A 26847-nucleotide genomic window follows, 5' to 3' on the forward strand; every position below is an offset into this window, starting at 1 on the left:
GCAAAATTATTGGTGCATTGTGTTCAATTCCACATCCAAGTGAGAAATCCAATAACTCCTTTCTTGAATGGTCTCTGAATTTTCATGGGTAAGGAAAAGACTATTGCAAGGAGCAAATCAGTCATGGAGAACTCAACTGTTTTGTCTCCGGTTCTTAATTTGTTAGGCATCTATTGTTCTATAGTGTTGATTGTCAACTTATTAACTCAAACATGCAAAACGTGCTCTAAAGATGATAACATGTATGTACTTTTCTAAAGGAGTGTGTTAGACTCCTGTAGAATGTTATATTAAATAGAGTGCTCCATTTCATGTTCGTTGATCAGCCCAGGTGGAGTTTTGTCTCCAACTGCGGACTCCCTACCTGCTTAGATAATTTTCTATAAACCTTCCTATATGCTATGGGTTGAAACCCATAAGCCCTTGTCTGCCATTTGTGTTTCTGAGAATTCCTTTTACTTTATAGCTCATAGTTTTCAGCGAAAGCTCATAATTGAAAAAAATTGTCTTTAAATAATGAATAAATACAAATATTCAGCAATAACTGTACACTTCAGGTAACTGTTGATGCAAAGCATGTGATTTTTTTGGTGTGGGATCTTGCTACAGTTTTGCTTATAAATGTTTTTCTGCATATTTGAGTTCCAGAATTTCTTTTTTATCTCACATCCGTTTCAGATCCTTCAGGCATAGAGTCTTTGTATTGCTCATGGGCAATATTTATTTCTTCACAGTCTATCTGTCTTTTTTCTCTGGAAGCCAATGTTAGAAAATCATATTTCAGTTGTTGTTTTGCCTTTCTCCTCGGGCTATCTTAAGAGTGGTCACTGACCCCGACATCAGTAATTTTTTAATACTAAATTGGATTATCTCCCATTTGGTCTGTTATCAAGCAAAGTCTTTTTGGATGTATCTTTGTAATTTCATATAAGTGGGATCTTCTTCCGTGTGCTTGTGTTCATATGGCTATGATTTAAATGGTGTTGTTATCCTTTCTCTGTCACGGATACCTGCCTAAGCAATGTGATCTGGTTTTGTCATATACCTTTGCGTATATATTCTCCTTGCAAAGTTTTGTGATCCTTTCTTAAGCCCTTTAATGTAGACAATAAGCATGCTGAAATTGATGATTTGTTTTATTTCTCTAACAGACACTTAGTATGTTGTAAAACCTTGACTCCTGCTTCTAGTAGTCCTAGATGGATGTTTGAGTATTTGGTGCAATTTTACTTGAATGATTTTAATAAAGGTTATTCTGTTATGAGTACTTGCTGGCTTCTAGTAGCCCTAGATGAAATTTGTAGTATTTCGTTAAATTGTACGTGAACTTCATAAAAAAATATTTTGTTTCATTTATTCTGCTGGAAGTGCACATCTAAAGATCTTTGTTGATCACTTGTTGGGTTTTTTCTTTATAGCTGACCTTAATCCGCTCTCTTTTTTTCGGTCGAGCCTGCATGTGCATGCTTCTCTCTTGAGTGACACTGTTGTTAACAACACAGGCTTGGAGTTTGAACATTGTTTAACATTTGTTGGCATGCCTGGCACTCGTCTTTAAAGCCTCGTAATTCGTCAAGGCAGTTCTAACTTTTTCGTTCCTCTCCGTGGAACAGGGTCCAAACACTGATTGATTCAACTTAATCAGTGCCCGTCCACTGCTCCAGATGTGGTTGAGGTACCATGTTGTTCTTTTGAACTTTTAGTGCCCTATAAACAGAAGGCGTGTGACTGGCTAAAATATGCCCAGCAGGACAAACAAAATTGCAAAGATTTATTTTCTATAGTTAACTTCCTTTTATTTTGCCAAATCTTTTTTTCTGACTTTACACTCATGTTTTCTTATGTTTTTGCTTGTGAGCGCTGTTCTCAAAAGATGAGGATTATCTTAATGCATAGCTACATTGTTTCTTTCTTATGTGTAATTTCTGAAATAATGCTTTAACACATAATCGTACACATAATCGTACAGTGCACCCCAATCCGCCCCACTTCAATCCACCCAACCTCAATCTAATCTACTCCAGACCAATCCAATCGATCTCCCCATTCTAATCCAAACCAATCCACCACACTCCAATCCAAAACAATCACTCAGTCAAACATTTATGTAGCACGTCAAATCACCTGTGATGGTCTCAAGGCACTGGAGAAGCTATGTGATGGTTTGTTCATTTGACAAGCTAAGTCTTTAGATCTTTCCTGAATTGCTGGATCGAAGGTGCGGTCCTGAGGTGTAGGGGGATGTTGTTCCAAGTCTTGGTTGCTAGGTGCGAGAAGGACTGCCCACCCCTCTGGGTTTAGCAAATCCAGGGGGCCTCTGCAAGGAAGAGGGAAGCTGATCGTAGGTGTCCTATCGGTTGGATTTAAAGTCAGGCGTTTTATCGGTTGGATTGAAAGTCAGGCGTTTGTTGATGTATTCAGGTCCCTCGTGTAGGAAGTTGTATGCGTGGGTCTGCGTCTTGAACTGGTATCTCTTCTGGATCAGGAGCCAGTGTAGCTTTCTAAGGGGGGTGTGAAGTGGGCCCTTTTGAGGAGGTTGAGAAGGAGTCTTGCTGCTGAGTTTTGTATTGTCTGTAGTCTCTTCAGGAGCCGAGCGTTGGTTCATACTTGGAGTGTTCCTGCAGTACAGTATGATGGGAGGTTATGTCAAAAGTGGTTGATCGATCCAGGAGGATGAGGACTGCGGTCTCTCTGCGGTCAAGGAGGGCTCAGTGATTGCGATCAGGGCTGTCTCTGTGCTGTGGTGAGCTCGCAAACTGTATTGAGAGGATTCCAAGAGGTATTTGTGGTCCAGATGTTCGGTAAATTTCTGGAAAGGGAACCTAGCATAGCTTCCCGTCTGCGACCAGAGTGCTTCCACTGGCCGAAGACTCCCTTGGGTAAAAAAAAAAAATATATATATATATTTTTTTTTTTTACTTTTTTATATGCACCGTCTGTGCTCTTGCCACCTACCGCCACACTCCTCTCGCTCTCCCTTGTGTTGCTGATCCGCCCTCCTCCCCGCACCTCCTTAGAGTTCCTTGGCCCTGCGCATTTCCACCACCCTCCCTTATGTTGCTACTCCCACCCTCCTCCCTCATATTTGTTGTGTTCCTTGATGCATTTCCCTGCCCTCTGATATGCTGCTGCTCCCACCCCCAGACCGCTCTCGTGTTGCAAGGTTATCTGCGTGAGGATTGCTGACGTATAGCAGACCATGTTACCTGCCCAGGTCCAGCAATTTATTTAGTAGAAGCACCAGAACTGCTCCATGGAAAGAGCTCATTTATGTGCATCAGCCAGGACGATGTACTAGAGCCAGATCTGGTGGCACCAGGGGCTTGTGAGCACCAGTAACTCCTTTTGGGTGAAAATATGCCAGGATAGCTCCCATTGGTGATGATGATCTGAATGTTCTAATTCCATCGGTCAGTCTTAACATCTTCAGTTTACACCCAGGCCCTCCTGCAATCTCCCCATTGACTCCACTCCACAACCGCCTTCCCCCAGCTTTGGCAGGCATGACCACCGTTGACAAATGAGAGATTGCCAACAGGGGTGCAGTCATCTGCGTCTGTCTGTGAGGTATTAACGTAGAGCTCTCTATGGTCAACTGGTGATGATCACTGGTCCATAAGTTCCCCTGGTGTACTTCCATTTGAATAGTTGTAATATGAAGGTACGGTAGATAGCGGAGGGTAGCACAGTGTGTTGTCTAGTAGTGTCCCAATGACATGTTGCTATTTCACTCCTTCTGATAAATAGTCTGTTTCGATCCGTTCACACGCAGAGTGTGGAGTTGTATGGTAGGACCTTGAGTTTCAGATGATCCAGATAATATGTAAATGCTCTCTGTAAAAGGCATCCTTGTTCATTGAAATTAGGTTGAGTTTGTCTCATGAACAAATCATAAAATAAGCATGTGATTGGTTTCAAATACCCTCCCACATATAGATTCATTCATACAGCAGGTGGATTAACCCACCAAGCTACCTTACTGACATTGGAATCCAAATGCTCGGATATGAATTTGGTTTTACTAGCAGACAATGCTATCTATGGCATATTCTCAACTCACTGATTTATATATTGCCAGACTTATTAAAGCCCTCATGTTGCTTCCCCACCTCACCCTCCATGACTCAAACTCCCCTCACGCCCTAAGCCCCCTGTTGCTTCCCCACCCACTCGTGCTGTTATTTTCGTTTACTGATCCAACTCCGCGAGGTAAAAAAATAACACTTGCTTCATTTTGGTATGCACACCTAGAAAATTATACAGATAGCCGCATCATAGGTTAATTTACACTTTTTTTACCATGCTGTACTCCATCTGGGATGCTGTACAACCCAACTAAAACCATTGACATAGACAATAGGTCCCAAAAGCAAGACTTACTGGCTTTGCCAATGCTGGTTATTTGAAGCTGCCACTGGCAAGAAAAATCTAAGGGACAGATGTACGAACACACTGGTCACAAAAAGCATAGTCACTTTTTAGTGTCATTTTTGCGACCAGAAACTTAATTTGCACGCCAACCTATATGCTGATAGGTTGGTTCCAAAAATAAGGAATTGGATGGGACCACAGTCTGACCTACTTAACTTAATCTTCACTAGATAGTTTGGAAATTGCAACTCGCTCCGTTTAGTCACCGTTACGGGGATGGTGGTCTTCAAGGGTCAGTGGACCACCATTCTGTGATTGCTTTAAAATTGTACATTTATTTTAAAAGCAGCCTGATTTCCTTAAAGGAAACTGTGCTGCTGTTGAACACAAAATGCTGGCTGCCTCATAGCACTTTTTTTCTTTACTCTAAGCCATTTTGCACAGCAGCCTGCGCTTCTGTGCAACTTATCAGAAAAACATTGACAAAGAAAATATCTTGCATAGGTGAAACCTTTTGGCTTTGCCAATGCTTGTTACCTTTTCCTTCCTGTGGCTTTCCCTAACGTCTTTGGAAGCATTTGTCTATGTAATAGGCTGATTTTTTATTTTTAATACACTGACGCTGGACCAAAAACAAATTTACTCCAAAATTCTGATGTGAATTAGAGTTTTTACTTTGCATAAAGAAATCTTGTATTTTGAACACCCATTGACAGCAACTACATGCATAAAAATGTTTGAGTTTCTGGACTCTAATGACTGACATCTGGAATGCGATAAAATGTTAGTTTGTAACTAATGTTGCCTTATGACAAACTAACAGATAATGAAAGCATTATAGATCAAGCCATATTACACTATTATTGAGACCAAGCCCTACTCCAGTCAAAAAATTAAATATAATCTGCTCATCTGAAAACAAAAAAGACTGACATTTTGAGTTCCAAATGTGCAAAAAAATAAGACATTGCTCCCAACGTCTGCATCAGTATCGTTGCAAATTAGATTTTTTTTTTTAATCCAGTTAAGTAAATGGTGACAAAGAAATTTGGAGATGTTGATGACATTTTCTGTGTTTGTGACACATAGTGAAGGCCCAGCTCCAAAGCAGTGGATAGGATAAAAGAAAGGTGGGAATGCAGCATCACTGGCAATGGTTTTTAGGTCGAGCTGGTAACAGCTGGAGACCTAATGTTGCCTGTCACGAGGGAAGGAGGACAAGAGGGTGTTACCCGCTTTTCCCCTGGATTTGGGTGCGCGAACGCGCACGTCGCCTCCGTCCACGCGTGCGCACACAGCCAGCCACCACACAGACTGAAACACACGCGCGCTGCTTACTTTCACTTTACATCCCCCACCAGTCATCGGATCTTTTTACACACGCATGCATGCATGCATACATACACACACACACGCGCACACACAGGCACAAACACACACACAGACACGCACGCACACACACGCACGCGCGCATATGTCCCCCCCCCCTCCCTCCCACCCCACTCACCGAGTTCTTTTCGTGTGTCCCTCTCTCCTTCAGGCAGCGGGTCATCCTCAGCAGCAGGCGGGGCTCTCCACGAGCACGGGAGCCCCGCTAGCTGACACGCAAATCTTCCGGCTGACGGGCACAGGAGCGCTTCAGCACAGGAGCGCGGGGTAGGCTCCCGTCTGCTTCCTGTCTTTTTGCGGGCCCGCCCCCGTCCCAACACAGGTTGCCTGGCTTCCTGTTCAAGCCGGGCTGCGGCGGTGAGTTTTTATTGTACTTGTTTAAGAATGGAACAAAAAGAGAGATCTCACACCATTTAAAAATCCGAAAGGTGCTAATGAAACACTTCCAGCTGCGTACTAACTTGAAATGTAAAACTAGACATGGCGAAGGGTCAGGGTGTCGTGGAACTCTGGGTGAGAGGGGGGCCTTCTCGAAAGTCCTTCTCAGATAAATAATTGAAAGTACCGAGTACGGTATTCTAGAAGGCCATACTTTATGCATTTGACATATCAGGAAGGGACACACGCTAAAGGGGTGACCCCTTCTAAAATCACCTGTTTATTACTCTGTGACCAGGAGGCCCGCCGGCACCGCCTCCCTGTGTCCTTTTATTCTAAGAGCATTATTAGCCATCAAACAGCCCACCATGCCCCGCGACTCTCACGTGCGGCAAAGATACGAGTTTTCGACGTTGTTGTACTCCGTGCTTCGATAAAAGTTGTAGCAGCGACTAAATATTTTATGCCCATCTGGGAGTCAATTATTCATTGGTTGTTGAATCTCACCGGGCTGAGTGTTGATGAATATGTATCATATTTCTAATTTGCAGTGTTACTGTCCCGGGAATGTAAAGTACAGGTACCGGCCCCACAGTACGCCCCTGTCGGATGAGTTCAATATATGTACCGCTGTCTTTCTGGTCCCCCCGGTAATTCTTTTTGAAACCAGAGATATTTAGCGGGAAACGGGCGCTTACTCGAGGAAATGCGCGGCCGCTCTGTCTGTGAGCTAGGAAGCAGACAGTGAGAGCAGTAAATGTCCAAAATGTAAAAAAAACAACAGCAAACACACACAAGCTTTATTTCCAAACACATAGAATAGTCCTGCAAGTACTTAGTCAAATACCTACAGGTCAAGGACTCCCGTCTAAAACAAAAACAGCAGTGACGTTCCAACTCCTGGACCATTACTAACATCTTTTGTAATTGATATACTGGCCCGGGGACAGGGAATCCATTTATTCTTCAACCCCCATCCCAATTTCTAATAATCACACTGTGGATACTTTTACACCTTGTAAGGACTGCCAGACCAGAATGGTATGTTTGGCAATCATGTATTTTATTGCATTTTTAAAACAGTAGCATAACTTACCTGCAATGTTTACAAAAGGGTAGAAATATTTAAACATTACCAGTTTAATAGAATAATTATGACATTTTAGAGAGGGTGCCCAAAATTATTTTTTGGGTCAATGGACAGGGCCCAGCGTTAAAAAAGTTTGTGAAGAGCACACTGGTTTCGAGGGAAGCCTGCAACACCCAGCACCCGCAGGGTGTGCCATCCATGGGGAGGAATGGCAACTTGCAAGCTGGTGAACCAGTATGAATTTTTCGAAACACCACTTATAAATCAGGGACACGGGAATTATATGGCAGTGGAGGACTAAATTATGTGACAGGATTGACTAAATTATGTGGCAAGAAAAGGCTAATTATGTGGTGTAAAGTTGTACAATGTGTGTCTATACCACTTTATCATGTTGTCCTTTTTAGGTCGAGCTGGTAACAGCTGGAGACCTAATGTTGCCTGTCACGAGGGAAGGAGGACAAGAGGGTGTTACCCGCTTTTCCCCTGGATTTGGGTGCGCGAACGCGCACGTCGCCTCCGTCCACGCGTGCGCACACAGCCAGCCACCACACAGACTGAAACACACGCGCGCTGCTTACTTTCACTTTACATCCCCCCACCAGTCATCAGAACTTTTTACACACGCATGCATGCATGCATACATACATACATACACACACACACACACAGACACACGCGCACACACAGGCACAAACACACACAGACACACTCGCACGCACACACACACGCGCGCGCGCACATGTCCCCCCCCCCCTCCCACCCCACTCACCGAGTTCTTTTCGTGTGTCCCTCTCTCCTTCGGCAGGCAGCGGCAGGCAGCGGGTCATCCTCAGCAGCAGGCGGGGCTCTCCACGAGCACGGGAGCCCTGCTAGCTGACACGCAAATCTTCCGGCTGACGGGCACAGGAGCGCTTCAGCACAGGAGCGCGGGGTAGGCTCCCGTCTGCTTCCTGTCTTTTTGCGGCCCCGCCCCCGTCCCAACACAGGTTGCCTGGCTTCCTGTTCAAGCCGGGCTGCGGCGGTGAGTTTTTATTGTACTTGTTTAAGACGCCTCGTATTTCAATTCTGTTTATCAACTTGATATAATTTTACAAGGCCACTACTCTAATCTTGTAGGGCAGAAGACTATTGGCCTTATCTCACAACTTGTAGTAGGTTTGATTGACATTGTTTCTGGACTGCTTCTTTCATTTGAATTTGTTCCAGTTCCCTTCTCAGTCTACCAAAATCTTCGTTCTCGTCGAGCCCCCTTTTTAAATCGGTTCTTGAACCTGGGAAATTTGAGTTACTAAATCTACCTTACGTTGTTTGGCCAGGTGTTCATTTGTCGTCCTGTGGTATGTGAGTTCCCCAAGAAAAAAAAACTGACGCGTCCTAGAGGGTCAGGGGAGATACTGCAACATTGTCATTTTCAACTAAATAACATTAAATTATTTACCTAATACATTCCCTTAGGGTTGGATCTCTTAACCTGATTTGGTTTACAACCCAAGGTTTTGGGTATGGCTTTTGTGGATGAGAGGTGTTCAACAGTCAGACCAGACCGGTGCATGATCTGACAGTAATTGGATGTCAATGGTCGAGTCTATTAGTCTGGGTAATAAGATCTGACAGATCAAGAAATAGTCAAGGTGTGGGTATGTCAAAGGACGTTGGAGTGAAACTTGTAATCCTTTTTATGTGGGTGGTGGGAACTCTACGTCCTCAAAGTCTATATCTCATCAACCTTGTAACAGCGTGGCCAGAGAGTGGGGCTTGCCATGTCTGGGGTGGGAGCAGTCCAACTCTACATTTAGTGGGGTAATGAAACCCCCTCCCTTTATGATGTTGCCTATGGCAAATTGAGAATAACTTTCCCTGTCCTAATTGGGGCCACAGAGGGAGATAATTATTGGAATATAGCCTAGTGTTCCCCATATCCCTACTTGATGACCCTCGCAGTCTGTGTGTGTTGTCTATATGAAAACACAGACCTTTGCGTAGGATGATAGCTACCCTGTGAGTCTTTGCGTGTATATTAGGAATGGTACTGCACAGGGAACCAGTATGAATGCAGGCGTTTAGTGTCAGCTTTGAGTAGGCAGGTTTCATGCAATAGTGCCATTTGCACCTTTTTCTGTTTAAGGCAGAGCAATAAGGCCTGGCGTTTGATCTGGGAGTTCAGGCACTGCATTTTAAGTTACACCATTTTGAGAGGCATCATGATAGCTAGTGTGAGTGTGCGTGGTCATACGCTGATCCTGTGCATGGTGCCTCATGGCCAGTGTGAGATGTCTGGGACATGGAGATCCAGGAAAATATTGAGGGATGAACAACTACCTTTAATAAGGTGGATAAGATTAGGATCAAAACCCCACACCCGACCAAGGTGTTAAAAGTCTATTAGGTGCACAGAACTTTAGGTAAAACAAGAAGCAGGGGTAGGCTCCTAGGTCGGGTGTGGGAGCCCTATCCCCGTATGCCAGATTCCATGAGAAAAAGCAACCCATACCAGCAAAGCCAATGTTCAAAATCGTAGTCACCAGTGTGTATACCTTTGCATTATTGTCCCTTGTCAATCTCGAACACAAGTGCTAGACACATGCGAAAATAGGCTTTACTACTGCCTAAGTATGACAATAACAGCAATTGATGGGTCTGACATAGACAGGGTTACTGTTTTCAAATGAAAATATGGAACTGTTAAATAACTTGCTAAATAGGCTAAGTTAACTCACAGATTGTGAGTGCAGAGTGCAGATTGTGAGTGCAGAGTACAGATTGTGAGTGCAGATTCAGAGTGCAGAGTGCAGATTCAGAGTGCAGATTCAAAAGTTTAAGCTATTGCCATTATAAATTACAATAACTTTTAAGTATTAATTATTTTAATAAAATTAAAAGCCATTGTTATTTGTAATATCAATACATCTAAGTCACGTAAATGCAACACATATTGCATTACAAATGCTATCGGTGTCACATTTGCAAAAGTTAAAACTATTGGCATTGTAAATGACAAAGCTATTAATTTCGCTATTTTCAAAACCAACACATAAATAAACAAGCATTTACAATGCAATGGTCTCGGCATTATTAAAGGTAGAGATATTGGCATTGCTCATGACTTTTTTTTTTTAATCCTAAATAAATGGCATTGTCATTTACAATGCCAATAGCTTAATCGCTTGCAAATGCATAACCTACGGACACTGGTGTTGGGGCAGACATCAGCGGTGAGGGTTGACACTGGTGGCGGGAGACAGAAATGAGTGTAGGTGGCAACAGATGTCTGGGGAGGGACATGCATAGGGACAGACACTGGTATGAGGGACAGATATTGGGGGAGGGATGGACACTAAGCAACAAACGCTGGTGAGGGATGCCGGCTAAATGGCTGTGTACACATTACCCGCTCTATGCAGACAAAATGTCACACACCTGCTGCCGGCCCCAGAGTTGTAGGCTACAAGCTGTGTAAAATACTTTGTAAGTGAATAAAGGTTTTTGAAAATAAAAAAAATAAAAACGCTGGTGTTGGGGAACAGACTGGTGAATGGGGTCCTGTACTGTTTAAGAAAGAGAGAAAGAGATGAGCTGTGGGACAGGTGTGGGAGCAAGTGAGATAAGGGAGATGAGACAGGCGACAGGGCTCCCCGGCATACTGAGGGGGTGGGAGACCGTGAGGAGGCGACAGAGTGAGACATGAAGAGGGGAGGGTGCGTGGGAGAGAGAAGGGAAAGGAGATTGAAGAGAAAAGAGGGAAGGCCAGGAAAGAGTGGAAAGACCGAGGAGGGAGAAAGAGCGAGAGAGACAGACAGAAAAAGAAAGAAAGCGTCAGCCATACGGATTCAACATGACTTAAGGTTTTGTCAGCATCTTGCCCACTGGAAAGCAGCCTCACTTCAGCCTTCTTTAAAACTGCAAAAAGCTAGAAGTGGTTTTCAGAGGCTGGAATGTCGGGGACTCTCTTTTTCAATGGAGTGACACACACTAGATGAAGTCTCACCCCGGGCCCGATCCTGCCCATGTGAGGGCCAGGGTACAACGTGCAGGCTGTCATGAAACATCTACTTTTACTACAAGTTGGCAGTTAAAGTTCGTATAAACTCAACAGGGACACTTGACACCTCGATCTATTCTCTCAAGGCACAGGATCCATTACAATGTGACCTCAAGCCCCCTAACCAGGAAGACAGGCCGCCTGGAAGGCGACTGGTAAGATAGCTAAGTGGGATAATGCATGTACAGCGGATAGCTGTCTGTAACCTTAATGTCAGGTTTTCGAATTCTGGTGGGGCCACGCAGACTTTCATGCATATAAGGTCGATTAAATTACTATGTCCAATACAGCCATCTTAACCAAGTGCCTACATACAATTCGGTTTATATAATGTGCTATGTATTGTAATTACCTTACAACTAGGCACAAGCACTTCACTCCATTATAGGTTTTTGTTTGCAAGTGGCTTACAGTTTAGGACTACAAGTTCCAGAATTCAATGGAGGTGGACGAGATACTGACACCTGAGACAGCAGACATCAACAATGCTATGTCTATGTATAGGTACACAAATATATGGCTAGCGTGGTAGAGAAAATAATATGAGACTTTTTCCTGAATGAATGTGTTACTGTGGATACTTCCTGCACTGAAGGCCTTGCTCCTCCATGTATGGTTTACTTTCACTGACCCCACTCCGATCCCTTATCTCACGCGCTATCGAGTCCGGTGAGATCCACGCAGCCCGTCCGGAGGGATGAGGCGATCAGGGGATGGAAGGTGAGCTGCAGGCGGCTGGCGAAACAACAGGGGGAGAAGAGACGAGGGGGAGAAGAGGGAGGAGACGGTGGAAGGAGAGGCGCAGGGAGGTAGAGACAGAGGAACAGAGACGAGGACGCCGAAACAGAGATGTAACTAGGCACAAGCACTTCACTCCCTCCCAGGATCCAGAGGCTGCAGTCACAATATATGGACGGCTTTCAAAACAAAATTAATATCCCAAAGACGTGAGGCTGTCTCCAACGAAAAACAAAAGCCGATACTCAGAGCCCAAAAACTGGGAATGCGAACCAAACAGACCTTGATCCAGCAGAAGAGAGAATAATAACAAGAAAAACAGAAGACGGAAAGAATCCACGGACGGAATACACGGAGGCCGCCCCGGAAGTCAGGCACGGTCGCCTGTGACGGGGGCGGGGCCACGTCCAGACCGGAAGAGGAGGCAGGCGGAGTCGATGCGGCCCGGGGCTCCTGTGAGCGGTGTGGAGACCCGGGGCCGCGCTAGCAGGAGGTTGGGCGCCGCGTGCTGAGAGAAGAGTCCCCGACATTGCCCAGGTAAGTTTCAAAAGGCTGGGGGGGCTTGGTGCACTTGTGTGTGTGTGTGCGTGTATGCTCGTGTGTGTAGGCGACGGTGACGGCGGGGGAGGGGGGAGGGGGGAGGGGGGGCCTCGGTGCACTTGTGTGTGTGCGCGCGTATGTGTCAGGGGGGGTGTGTCTCTGTATGTATGTATGTATGTGCGTGCGTGCATGAGTGCTTGTGTGTGTATGCGCATGCGTGTGTGGTGCTTGCGCTTCCCAGGAGACAGCGCCTGGCCACAGCGCGCGTTCCCGTTTCAAATCGGCTCCAGGGATGCGCGCGCCCCAAACTGTCTCCTGGGGAGCACACTCCTAACATAAGATCTCGGCGGAGACGCGCTTCCGCGCGTCTTTAGCCGAGACCTAAAAATGGGTCATTTACAATACCAATAGCTCAAACTTTCCTAATGCGAGACCTATTGCATTGCAAATGCTTGTTAGCATAGAGGGGAGCATACTGGGGTAAAGCTAGCATAGGATTCGGCAGCAACAGGAGAGGGGGTGCAAAAAGCAGTATGCGCATGAACTCTATGGGTGGTCCGGCATATGACGGTTACACTAGGATGAAGTGTTTTCTTGCAGACATGAAAGACTTGGGCCTGACAAATCTTGACAAGGATGGTGCTCCGGTTAATAGGAGAATGGTTGGCATCGAGTCTTATGCTTTTCTGTATTTACTAATTTCCACTAACAATCTACTGTTTGTTGTGCGTGCTCTAATATAGAGTGATTGCTTCGTAGAGAATTTATTATTGCACAACCAATTACACTATCTTGCCAACCATACGCGATACTGAAGACCCACTCATTCACCAATCAACCATGAAAGTTTGCGTTGCCTCCTGTTAAAAAGACCTGCAGTGCCTGCCTAGTCCAAGTATGGTCAACTTCACTATCCCGTACACCATCAGCATCTTTCAGTACCAACCGTCCGGCCACTGCATTGAGGGAAATTATTTCAGAACACTTTCCAAGGATTCGAAAATAGCATGTTTAGTGGCATAGCTTTAAGTTGTCCAGGTGCTCTCCTTTCACGTCTAAGAATCTCAAAATGGCTCTGGTCGGAAACAGCAGTGACTGTCTGCTCTTCTCTCAGCATGCATACCCCAGGGTAACTCCACCTCCAGCACAATACTTAGGGATTCAGTGCTCTCTTCTCTCCTCTTGGTATTCACCACTCTTCTGGCCTCACTTCCTCTTGCGCCATGTAGCATCTTTCTCACACTCTCCTTGAACCTCGGTCTTGCAGAGGCGGCTATTAAGCAACTCGAAGTTCCATCTAAATGAATAAATGTGTGCATATTAAACAGGACCTTGGTCCTCATTGAATACTACTCTCCATATGCCACAATGGGTTCAAGTGGTTTGATCGTCAATTCATATCACCCTATGAAATTAGTGACTGTGCACTGATCATCCACCAAGTTGATCTGGCGTACACTGATGCAATTTAAAACAGTGTCTTCATTCATTTAAAAAAAAAAAAATGTTTTGTTTACTTACACAGCTTGCTGTTGCAAACAACAGGATTATAACCATGCAAGAGGAGATGGAAAGAATGAAGGATGAAAGTTCCTACATGCTTGAATCAAATCGTAAGGTTGGTAGTAACATTTTCTACACGAATCAAAGGGTTGCTGTACAGCATTACTGGTTCTTTCTCAATGTGCTGCAGCCATACAGGTGCTCCTTATTCTTAAGCCAGCACCGCATGTCTTTCATTTAAGTTACTGTGTGTTTGTTTCATTTTATGATGCATGGGCCATTTTTTCTTTATTGAATATTTCGTTTGCAGATAACATTTTTTTTTAAATTATTGTATACAGCATTAAGGTTTCTTTTTTTTTAATTTCTGTATTTTTTTATTGTGTATAAAAAATATATATTTACATGGAGCATGGAATATACAAGAGTGGAAGAGGAAAAAAGAAAGAAGAGGAAAAGGAAAAAAAAAGGGAAAAAAAGGGGCGCCGGGGGGGGGGCGTTACTGTTTCTATGTTGTAATACTCTGCTGCAAAATCCCACTTGTAAGCAATCTAATAAACAGCTCGATATATCTACCACCCAGGACTTAGGTAAAAATGTTGGCATAGTTTGTTTAGACTCGTTTTAATTTTCTTCACATCCTAAGTCACATGTTCGTTGGGAGAAATATTCATTTTCTGTTCCCCCATCAGTCTAAGCTCTAATCACTGTTCCTATATGCCTTGTGTTTGTGTCTGGCTTTCTGTTTACCATAAAAACTGTTTATTACAGCTTATTTGAAATACTTCACTGCAGGCTTCTTTTTGTTCCAAAACGCTGTTTCAAAAACATAAACTGCTAAAACATTGGCTCTACAAACTTTACTACTATGCACATAAATTCCTATAAAAATGTGTATTTGAATTCGTACAAACACATCACTTCTGTTGCAGGATGGGTTGATTTAATGTTGTAACATCAGTCCTGGCATATTTGGGGGGAAGGTGCATGGCGAAATGTTTGTAAGGGAATTATGTATCTTAGATATTATATTAGGGTATTTTCCAAGCTGTGTTTTCAATAATCTACTTCCAGTTTGGTTTTATATACTATAATTCTCACAGCTGAACTACTTCATCGGCATAAAAAAGTTAATCCTGTCCTACAGCCAGTTACATGAAAACACACACAAAAAACGTAATTAGTTCAATTTTCTTGTTGATATGTGATGTCTTTAAAATGTCATCTCTTCGCTTCATTTCTTTACACCACTTAATATTCGTAAAAAGTACTTCTACATTTATCGATATTAAAGAAGGTTACCTTTGGTATCTTTTGTAGCCGTTTGCATTTTTGATTGAGAATCAGAATGGGTGATCAGTAGAAATGTGTGTAGTTAACCAACTTTGCGTAAACTCATTTTGAGGGCATTTTTAAATCCGACATTTTTGTGATGTTTTAGAAATTTTCAAATTTGAAAAAAATTAGGCTGGAAGAACCCTGCAGTATGTAGGTGTGACATCTAAGGATACTGTGAATGTTGCACATATATGACGTGTATGAATGACCTTTTAGGCTGACTGATGAAATGTGTGGCTTAGGTGTGTTCTGCATGAGGGAAGGTTCTATCAGGAGTCAGATGAGTGATGCGTTAAAATGGGCTGAGCAAGGGATTAATTACATCATAGCTAAGTGAGGGTGGGTTTGGTCCTCAGCCTCTATATTGTTGGCTAGATCTGATCATTGTACACACAACATTTTCTTCTCTGAAATGCACAACAAGCATTTTACATAAAAGACAGGAGGAGTCTTTTCCCTTTCCATCAAGTTTAGTCGTTACGGTATATTTTCAAGTTACAATGTTTCAAAGACCTTTATATGGTTTTTAAATATATGTATCATTAAAGATTTATTCACTTAAGATTTTTTGCTTTTTTATTACTCTGCTTCACAAAATATTAAGAGGGTCCTCTTTTTAAATGAAGAATGCCGTTCAGTTTTGCCATTGATGTGTTACATCTGGAAAATGTTCCTGTGAATGAGGGTGTGCCAGTAGTCACAGGCCTCTGGTGTGCTGTTATTGCAGGTATTGTACGGAGAGAATTAAACTCAAAATTAGCTGCTGTTGTATGTGAACTCCAATTCCTGTCAATCAGTGTATGGTTGCCAGGCCTCTTACCTGTTCCTCACAAGTAAGGATTATTCTGCCCAAGTTGCATATCTTTAAACTCTGCGTACTAGATTTTGAAGTGTACTCTGTACATCTTTCATTGACCCTTAATATTGGCTCAAATTCATTAATCTGTTTGCGTCAAGTTTTTACTCGATTCTTCATCATGGCACCACACAGCCATGTTCATACCCAGCAATTATGGTAGAAGAAGCGGCTTGGCATATGCTGTATTTTGCTCATTAATGTCAAGACATTTGAGCATTGCATTATAAAGTGTTCTTTTCTGATTACCAAATGCCTGTTTTGAGGATTTTGCAATCGATCTAGTTCAAGAACGGTGTACTGTTATCCTCCTTACAAAAGGTGAATATGCTTCGAGAAAGGCCCCAAAGACGAGACCTGTGGGAGGTCCAAACCTTATTATTTGCCCATAACTGGATGTAACTGCATGCATTCATTTCCTTTCTAACTGATGCTTTGCCAGATCAGTCACATTCAGCCAAGCAATGAATGGGCAAATTCCAGCTGTTACGGCTAGATTCCCTTACACCCTCCCAAATTGATAGCATTTTATATACATTGATTTTATATATACTGGTTGCCTTTCAAATCTGCATTCTTTCAAAACACTTGACCTATCCTTCAAAGTCCTCCACCTCAATATTCCTAAATATCTCAGAAATCAACTTCGTTCCAAAAGGATCAGTGAAACTGAAAAGCTGAAATAAACTCTTACTACCCACCCTCTCATTAGAAAAAAATCTACATCTTCCAGATCCTTTTTAAGACATGCGTCAAACTTTTTGAAGCCCGATCCAGTCCACAATGGGAATGCACGCTCCTGCCTTATGTTAAAATAAATCTCTGAAAAACTGCCTCAGAACTGCAAAAATCTGAATATCTGATCCCATATGGGATGTCTGCCGCCCTAGAACGTCCTCATCCTTAAAATCTGAAATAACTCTACCCACAGGGTACTGTTAATGCTTCAGATCTCTACCTCTCGGTTATCAGAACAAGTACATTGTAACTAGAATAGTATTGTGGAGGGTGATAATGGTACTACCTTTGATCTAGGTTTCTCCATTATTAGGGCAATTTCGCTGTAATAAGAATTATATTCATGTCCGCAATCAAAAAATAAAATATTGTACAGAAAAGAGATGATTAACCGCTACTGAAACTAAGAATGCTTTTAAACTACTTTGTAAGTTGGCAAAAAGTTTAATGTGAGATGTTCGAATGCCCCTGACCTGTACCTCATTCTTAGGACTGATACACTGTATTTAGACTGGCATCCTGCAGGCAATGATACTAATTAAGGTATGTGTTATTCTACAATAGAGATAACTGAAATGTTACAGCAAAAAAAAACTTATTGTAAGTTGATCCGTAAAATTAAACAAACGTCGAATGAAAGTTGTTAATGTACATCTGAGAGCTTTTTCATGTTACACGGAGGGCAGGCTGGGGTCAATGGGTCCACACTGTGACAATCAGAGCATTTGCATTTTATCACTGTTGTTCTGGTGCGTAACCTTAGCATTGAGCCCACGACTAATCACCAAATGAACCTCTTTACCTTTGACCTTCAGAGTAGCGAAGTCAAGCATCCAAGACTTACTCAGAGATGTGGGGTGGGGTTAGAGATTCAGAGCTCTATAAGGCAGTCGAAACAGGTCAATAAATCAATATTGAGCCAAATCTTAATCTTAAGAAATGAAGTGGTATTCTTGACCAATTTGCTCTTGCTGAATACAGTATATAATAACCGGTATCATTAGGTAGATATTTGGATGGCTAAAGGATAACTGTAGTGTGACAGTCCACACTGTTACTCTGCACAAAGCAATTACGATCTCTGAGGATCCCGTTGGTGTTCTTTGATAGCCTGTATCTGAGGGGGGGCAACCAGGCTTGTTGATGGTGCGCAGCTCTTCCCCCCTTCCCCATTTTCAAGTAGATCACTAACTTCCCACCCCCTGAGATATGGGTGCCGGCGTTCGCTGACTATACTCCACGGCACCAGCACGAACTGAGAGATGGCTGCTCCAAGGTAGCGGTGCTCACAGTCCTGGGAATCTTGTTTCCTGAGTTCTTCCGAGCGCTCACTTGCAAAACTCGCCTCCCAAATAAGGTAGGTGTCCACCCTGTGACGAAGTCCTTGTTTTAGGCTTATCTTCTCTCTGGACTTGTAGTTCTCTTTATAGTAGAACTGCAGACAGGGATCAGAAAGTATTTAGTGCATGGATACTTTTAGGTGCAAGATTGTTGTGTCAGACCTCACAGCCTGTCAAGTTACATGAGACCCTCGGACTGAGGTGTTGATTTAGCCACCTAAGCTGTGGGGATGCATTGGGGCCCTTGGACTACACCCTCTGCACAGTGATTCAGGCCTTTCCCCATAATACAGTGTGGCATTGATTTGTCTTGCCCAGGCCCCTTTCAAGCCCTCTTCTTCAGTGTAGCCTTTTCCTTGTACAAGGGTGTCTCTAGTGCTCCTCTTGAGCAGTCAGTCCGTTCTGTTCCTCAAAGCAAGATCCAGGTACCTGCTCCTAGCAGGCTGGTTGAATTTTTTCAGGCTACTGATACTGATTCTGAACCTTGTATAGGGAGATGATCTTAATTCCCCCAACCATGGAGCACAGAGAGTTTCTCTGTTGCCACTGGTGTGAAGACCACGGATTCTGGAATTAAAAATCTTTTCGAACTGAGTGGAAGTTTCTATCCTATCTTAATACCCATGTTGCAGACAGTGTGTTATAGACTACAGTGTAGAGCTCTGAGACTGATTTCAGGCAGTTCTTGTCATTTGTTTATTACTCTTAAACTGGCTTAGCCTTAGTCTTTGTCGTAAGGTATCAGCAGGGTGGTAGGTTGGAGTCAGTGTTTCCTTTCAAAGAGACCCACAAGGACACAAAAGCTAAGGAGACTGTCTCTTGTAACTACCTGTTAACAGTTGAGAGATAGCCCTTCCAGAGAACAATGGGTGAAAAACAGGGCGGGAAGAAGCCCCCCTCTTTCTCATTTCTTTAAATTTCCTTACTCTGACCAACTAAAAGCAAGTCCCTGGAATACTCTCAGGGGAAGTCCTGCAATTGACATCTCCTGTCTAAGCTCTCCCACCCCCATCTCTTCTTGCGTACTATTGGAATGTAGAAAACAGAAAATGGAATCCACTGTGGCTTGCACCTTCGAGCACAGTTCTGGGTATCAATCCATGTAGCTAAATTCCTCCCGAAAATACTCCTGATTGGTGCATTGGAGGGTGGGGTCAAAAAGCCACAGCTTGCTTTGGTGATTTTGAGCCAGCTGCACATGCTTTCCAAAACCATGCACAGTAAAAAGATACTTATGAATACTTTTCAGTAAGCACAAATATAAATTGTAACCAGAGGTATGTTTACTCTCTCGCTGTATGTACAATGTTTTGAAACTCACATGGTTTCAATATGCTCTACATAAATAGTCTATAACCAAAATAAACATCCATATGTATTAAATTAAGTCATGTGGGTAATTGAGATTTTAAGCAAACTTGAAACTTTTAAAAATGCATTTCAAGATTGTCATAGACTAAATTGGGTCCTAATTTTATAGTTGAGGGTTATTTTATTGTCTCTTTGGTGGGCAGCTTCTCAGTTAATGAGATGGAATAGGAAGAAACAATATGGAATACCACTAATAACGGAAGGTAGAAGGAAACCTACCCCTAAGAGCAGACGACTAGCAGGACATAATGTAAATATATTTTTCCAATGAGTAAATGGTAGTGTAATTTCAGACTCCCCTTGTCCTTAATGTTGTGACCAGGATAGGAGTCTGCAACAGATGGATTCCTTCCCAGTAACTATGATAAGAGGCAGAATCAGATAGATTCCTTCAACCAAGTGAGTGGTTGTGAATAATTTGTTTGAAGATTGGCCTTTAGGCTGAAATTGAATACCTCCTAGTAGTGCGGTCACAGAGATATTTTTCATGTATGTAAAGTACTCCTCATTTGGACTCCGGACATAAGTACCTTTCTGAGTAAGCCCAAAATAAATGGACAATTTATAATTTATAATTTCTCATAAAATTCCTTGATATATGATAATGCTATTTATAAAGCGCACAAATACCAAAATAGTGTCTCGGCTATCCTTCAGAACTATCCACATCTTGTTCCCTAACCTCTTTTTCAGACACTCACAAATCTTACAGTTTTTATGAGCGGGCTGAGCTCTGAAATTCCATGACAAAATGTTACAAATCATCCTTTAGTGTGCTAATTGGTGTGACGGATGGATTCTTCTTTTAGCCCACTTCTCATCTTTTATTAATCGATAACGGACTTTTCGGTCCTCGTCGAGCTCCATGGTAGTTGGCTCCGGTCAACATCCCTTCTAATACAAAAAATGTCTTCACTGTGTGGCAAGACTCCCCTTTCTGAACTCAGTTAGAAGGCAAGAGGCCTGGAAAGGTCTCTCTCTGGCTGGGGACATGCCTGACCCATGTTACCTTATTTCTGTGTCATTTGCAAATGGAATTTGCTTGGGATTTCCAATTTGAGACATAATCACACTTCCAGCTCCAACCTTTCTCTGACTGAAGAATGAATTTGGACTGCATAAATATCAGCTCTTGTGAGGGAAATCACCAATTTAAGTTCCCCGTAGACCAAACATGCAATGCACACTTTGAAGGTGAAGAAAGTCTTAAAACTCTGTGTCACTGGTGATTCACTCTCCTAATTCCTTTCCTAATGTGCAGAAGGTCTGGAAATATTATGTGGGAGACCTTTCGGAGGACTACCTGAGACTTGTTCATGTTCCCCCTAGAGGTAGCAATTATGGCTCATTATTGCCTAAATCTGAAAGAAACACATTAGTTATAGATTCCTTACCTTCGAATTACCCCCAGGCGTCAGACTGGATCTGAAAAGTTTTTTCGTCAGCAGTACCTCTGCATGTCGGAAGGTGGCGTTTGTCGGCTCAGTGTTCGTTGTCGGCGTCGTGGTCGCCAGAATGACATCGCAGCAACTACTTAGACAACGCCCTCAAGCGCTGACATCAGTTCTTTATTTTTCCGCGCCAGCCAGCGCAGATCCGGGAAGAGTGGTACCTCAGTCAGTTCTTCTCGACTTTTGTCGACTTCTTGTATCGAGTCTTAGACTCAAAGTAGGTGCACGAGGGATGCCTGGTTTTAAGGCCTGCGGTTCCTGTAACCGGCTGATGTCAGTGACTGATCCGCACCGTGTGTGCCTCTTTTGCCTGGAGCGCGACCACAACCCCAAGTCGTGCTCTGACTGTCAGTTGGTGACGCCGAAGGCTTTGCGTGAGCGGTCCCAAAAGCTGCTTGAACTCTGCTCCGAGCCGTTCGAGCTCCAGGTCGAGAGGGAGGCCTCGGAGCAATCACCATTCCGACAAATCATCGAAGTCTTCTCACACAGGGTCTGGTAAGTCGAAGCATAAGAAGAAGTCAAAGAAGCATCGTCGTTCTTTGACTTCTCCTCGTCGGTCTGCCGATCCAAAGAGGCCCGCGGGTGGTGCCCCTACCGTGGTTCTGCGCGCGGAACTCGACGGGTCAACTCCTAGCTTCCCTCCCTTTCCGGGACCCAGAGCGACCCCGCCCAGCTTCATATGTTCTATGAGGCGATGCATGCCATCTTTGGGTGAACCGACCTTACCGGCGTGCCTTTGGGCCCCACCGGACTCGGTTGGGTAGCCTAGATCTTTGCCCCCGGCGCCGCAGACCCCCTTGGATCCAGGCCTGGATCTGGACCGGCGCTGGTTGACCTCATTACACCTCTGCTGGTGCTGCTGCCTCCGGCACCACTACTGTGTTGGGCACCGGTTGGTTCCCTGGCCGTCATCGACCCCAGCTTCCATCCTGACGTGGACACGGAGCCAGACCGGCATCGGCCGACTCCAAATCCGGCGCTCATGGGTACTTTTGTCCCTGTGTTTCACCCTGGCCATTTTCAGCCCGATTGGCAGCCAGAGGAGGGTGAGGGAGGGTGAGGAGGAGTGGGATGGGTCAGGTAACCCTTTAACTGACCATCTAGATACTGAGTAGGACTTGAGAGAGAAATTGGGGGATACCAGTGGTCTTGACACTTCATGGCATGTTGTCTCCTCCTACCGTGGCTTACGAAAAGGGAGCGTCATATGCTGTGGTGTTGCTTAGGGCGGCCGAGGCTCTCAACCTCGATCTTTCTACGGTGGCGGTCAGGACTAACCTCCTGACTGAGGTGCTTCAACCGGTGGCGAGGTATTGCTGCCGTTTAATGAGGCCCTCACTGACGTCCCTTTGGGCACGTGGTCCAGGCCCAACACGGGGGCTCCTGTGGACAGGATGATTGCCCGACGCCATCTCCTTGCTCTGGGTGACCCCACTTTCCTCTCCCAACACCCCACCCCAGAGAGCTTGGTGGTCCAAGCCTCCCGCTCCAAAAGCGCCTTCCCTACTGCTCCACTGGAAAGGGAATCCAAAAAGCTGGACCATCTTGGCAAGAACATGTTCTATTCCGCCAGCTTAGGACTGCGGTCTGTAAACACAGCATGTCTATTGGGCTGTTACTTGCACTCAGTGTGGGGTACGGTGGCACACATGCTGCCTCAGTGTCCGGAGGAGGCCCGTGCAGTGCTCTCCCAAGCGATCACCGCCGGGAGAGATGCAGCAAAGTTTATGAACCGTTGTGGGCTGGACACCGCCGACTCTCTGGGCAGGACCATTTTAACGTCGGTAGCGCTTCGCCGCTACGCCTGGATGAGGTCCACTGGCTTTTCAAGGGATGTCCATGACACCTTGATGGATATGCCCTTTGATGGTCGTTGCCTTTTTGGCGACAAAGCAGACAACGCCCTTGAGCACTTCAAGGACTCATGGGCTACGGTCCTTGGGCCTCTCCTCCCGTCCAGCGCAGTCTGCTTTTCGCACCTTTTGTGGCTACGGAGGGGGTGTCCTGCCACGTCCCACCCAGGGCCACAGGCCGCAGCAAGTTACCCAGCCTTCGCGCGGCCGGGGATGTGGAAACAACCGGCGAGGTTCCGGGGGCCAGCGGGCAGGCCAGTCCACCAACCCCCCCTCGGCAGCAGCCTGCAAACCCTCCTTGTCCTTAATTTCAGGCCCATCAAACGCCAGTGAGCGGCAGGATTCGCCATCACCTCCCACACTGGCGCACCATCACTTGGGACAGGTGAGTTTTGCAAATAGTCCGAAGGGGCTACTACCTCCCCTTCGAGACTACCCCTCCAGCCATGCCACAGCAATCCCACCGCATGTCGGAGGATCACCTGGCCCTTCTCCAGCAGGAAGGTACGGCTCTCTTGGCCAATGGAGCCATCAAACCATTCCTGTCCCAGAAGTAGGTTGTGGTTGTTACTCCCACTACTTTCTGGTTCCCAAGAAGGACAAGGGCCTGAGTCCTATCTTGGACCTCAGGGACGTCAATCACTTCCTCCGGAAGGAGAAGTTCAAAATGTTGACGCTTGCTCAGGTCTTGTATGCGCTCGACCCGCTAGACTGGATGGTAGTGTTTGACTTGCAGGACGTTTATTTTCACATCCCCGTCCTGCCAGCCCACCGGCGTTCTCTGCGGTTCATGGTAGGCGACGAGCACTTTGTTTACTGTACTCCCCTTTGGCCTTACCAGCGCCCCTCGGGTGTTCACGAAAGTGATGGTGGTGGTCCCAGCTCATCTGCGCAGATCAGGGGGTTCAGTCTTCCCCTATCTTGACGACTGACTGTTGAAGGCGGGCTCGCCCCAGGCAGTCGTCTCCCACCTCCAGACTACGGCCGACCTCCTGCACATGCTGGGGTTCTCCTTTAATGTGCCGAAGTCGCACCTTCCCTCTCAGAAGCTTCTCTTCATCGGAGCGGTTCTGGACACAACGCGGTTTCGGGTCTATCCTCCCGAACAACGAATCTGGAATATTCGGGCTATGATTCCGATCTTTCAGTCTCTGTCCCAGGTTTCGGTCAGGATGACCCTGAAGCTGCTGGGCTCATGGCCTACCGCATCCTGTTGATCGATCATGCCAGGTGGCATATGTGGGCTCTGCAGTGGGACCTGAAGTTCCTGTGGGGTCAGCATCAGGGGAACCTGTCCGATTGCGTCCAGATCTCTGAGGGCACTGCTCAACAACTGCAGTGGTAGCTTACGAACCAGGATTGGGTCAATGGCAGATCCCTTTCCCTTCCCCAACCAGACCACACTGTGGTGACGGATGTTTCTCTTCTGGGATGGGGTGGCCACATGGGAGAGGCGGAGATCAGAGGTCTCTGGTCTTTGGCAGAGTCCAGGCTTCACATCAACCTTCTGACGCTCTGGGCGATTCGTCTTGCACTGAAGGCATTCCTTCCTCCTGTCCCGGGAAAAGTGGTGCAGATGTTCATGGACAACCTCACTGCCATGTGGTATTGCAACAAACAGGGCGGGCTGGGGTCATGGACCCCATGTCAGGTGGCCCTGCACCTCTGGACATGGCTGGAACATCAAGGCATTTCCTTGGTGGTTCAACACCTAACAGGTTCTCTGAACGCCAGGGCAGACGAACTGAGCTGCAGGTGCATGATGGATCATGAATGGCGTCTTCACTCGGAGGTGGTGCGAGGTCTCTTTCAACAGTGGGCACAGCCTTGAATAGATCTATTCGCCACCGAAGAGAACGCGCAATGTAAGCAATTTTGCAGGTTGGAATTTCCAAGGCGGCACTCGCTCGGCGACGCTTTTTGTCATGAGTGGAGTTGCGGTCTGTTGTATGCCTTTCCGCCTATACCAGTTCTGCCCAAAGTGCTGAAGAAAATCAGACGCGACCGGGCCCAAGTCATTCTTGTGGCTCTGAATTGGGCATGAAGAGTCTGTGGTATCCCGAGCTGCTCAACATGGCCATCGATCCTCCAAACAGACTGCCTCTTCGGGAGGATCTTCTGTCGCAGCAGCAGGGGATGGTCCCCCACCCGAACCTGTCCAGTCTCCACTTCCTTGCGTGGAGATTGAGCAGCTGCAGTTGACGTCTTTCGACCTGCCTCCCGAATTTGTGACATAATTTTGGCAGCCAGGCGTCCCTCCACAAAGACGTTATACGCCTGCAGTGCCCCTCTTTCTGAAGTACTCTTGTTCCTTCTTTCTTTAGCCCAACAGGGCTCTGCTCTGGGCACATCAAGGGCTACCTTTCAGCATATCTGCTTTCCTTCAGCTGCCAGATCAGCCTTCTCTTTTCAAGTCCCCGGTAGTTAACCGCTTCTTAAAAGGCTTAACACATCTGTTTCCTCCAATCCCTTTCGTTATGCCTCAGTGGGACTTGAATCTTGTGCTGACTTACTTAATGTGCACTCCCTTTGAGCCGCTTCACAACTGTCCTTTTTGTCTCTTGACTCTTAAGACTGCTTTCCTGGTAGCCATCAGTTCTGCTGGAAGGGTGAGTGAGCTCCAGGCTCTTTCTTCAAAACCTCTGTTCTTGTCTGTTCATCTGAAAAGATGTTTCTCAGGACCCATCCATCCTTTCTTCCTAAGGTGGTCACTGCCTTCGACATCGGGCAGACCATTACTTTGCCCACCTTCTCTCCGCCTCCGCATCCTTCAAAGGAGGAAGAGAGGCTCCACCGTCTGGACCCAAAACGTGCTATCTCCTTCTATCTGGATCGCACAAAGCAGTTACGGGTGGATGATCAACTTTTTGTTGGTTAAATGGGTGCAAAGAAGGGTTGGGCCGTACACAAACGCCCCATTTCTTGATGGGTTGTGTTGTGTATTATTGCTTGTTACTCTCTAACTAAAAAGAAGCCTCCAGTCGGGCTACGCGCTCATTCCACCAGGGCGGTGGCAGCCACTACTGCCTTGGGAAAGGGAGTGCCTCTGAATGACATGTCAGGCGGCCACTTGGGCATCACTGCACACGTTCACCAAACACTACTGCCTGGACAGCCAAGTCCGGAGAGATGGCTTCTTGGGCCGTTCTGTTCTCCAGGATTTTCTGGTGTGATCTTGGTTCGCAGACCTACCACCGGGGTTGGTATTGCTAATCTAAGGTAAGGAATCTATAACTAACGTGTATCTTTCAGATGCACAAGTTACTTACCTTCGATAACGATATATCTGTAAGAAACATTAGTTATAGATTCCTTACCGCCCCACCCATCCTCCCCATTCTGCGAATTGATTTCTAGGGTAAAGGACATCCTTACAGGCCCTAGTTTTGTAAACCAATGGTCAGTGTCTTGCATGGCTCAGCGTTTCTGGCGCGGAAAGTCGTGTACAGAACTGGAGTCAGTGCATGAGGGCAGCGTCTAAGTAGCTGCCACAACGTCATCCCGACGACCACGACGACGGACACGGAGCCGACCGACCCCCCCCTTCCGACACGCAGAGATACTGCTGACCAAAAAACTTTCCGGATCCAGTCTGACGCCTGGGGGTAATTCTAAGGTAGGGAATCTATAACTAACTAATGTTTCTTACAGATATGTTGTAACCAAAGGTAAGTAACTTGTGCTTCAATGCAAATATCCACACAGGGTTTATGGTACCTCAGCCCAATCATGTAAAATGGGCAGGGATCGCTCCATGGCATAACCAGCAGATGACACCTTTTGACCTACAAACTGAGATTATGCGTATATTCAGGCATTCTGTGAAGAGGTGCTCTTTCGCTGATCGGC

The 26847-nt window shown here is 45.5% G+C and overlaps 1 protein-coding gene across 8 annotated transcripts in view; it reads left to right on the forward strand.

The window, feature by feature from the left end:
- RUFY3 (RUN and FYVE domain containing 3) overlaps window positions 1–26847 on the forward strand; it is a 464645-nt gene that overhangs the window by 223660 nt on the left and 214138 nt on the right. For all 8 annotated transcript variants that reach the window (XR_013607158.1, XR_013607157.1, XM_078676401.1 and 5 more), the window contains one exon: window positions 14074–14166. Coding sequence is in view for 6 of the 8 variants with exons in the window: in XM_078676401.1 (XP_078532527.1) it covers window positions 14074–14166 (93 nt within the window). In the remaining 2 variants the exon portion in view is untranslated. The remainder of the gene's footprint in view (window positions 1–14073; window positions 14167–26847) is intronic.

Source organism: Lissotriton helveticus, chromosome 2_1 (assembly GCF_964261635.1).
Source record: "Lissotriton helveticus chromosome 2_1, aLisHel1.1, whole genome shotgun sequence".
Classification (NCBI taxonomy): Eukaryota; Metazoa; Chordata; class Amphibia; order Caudata; family Salamandridae; genus Lissotriton; species Lissotriton helveticus.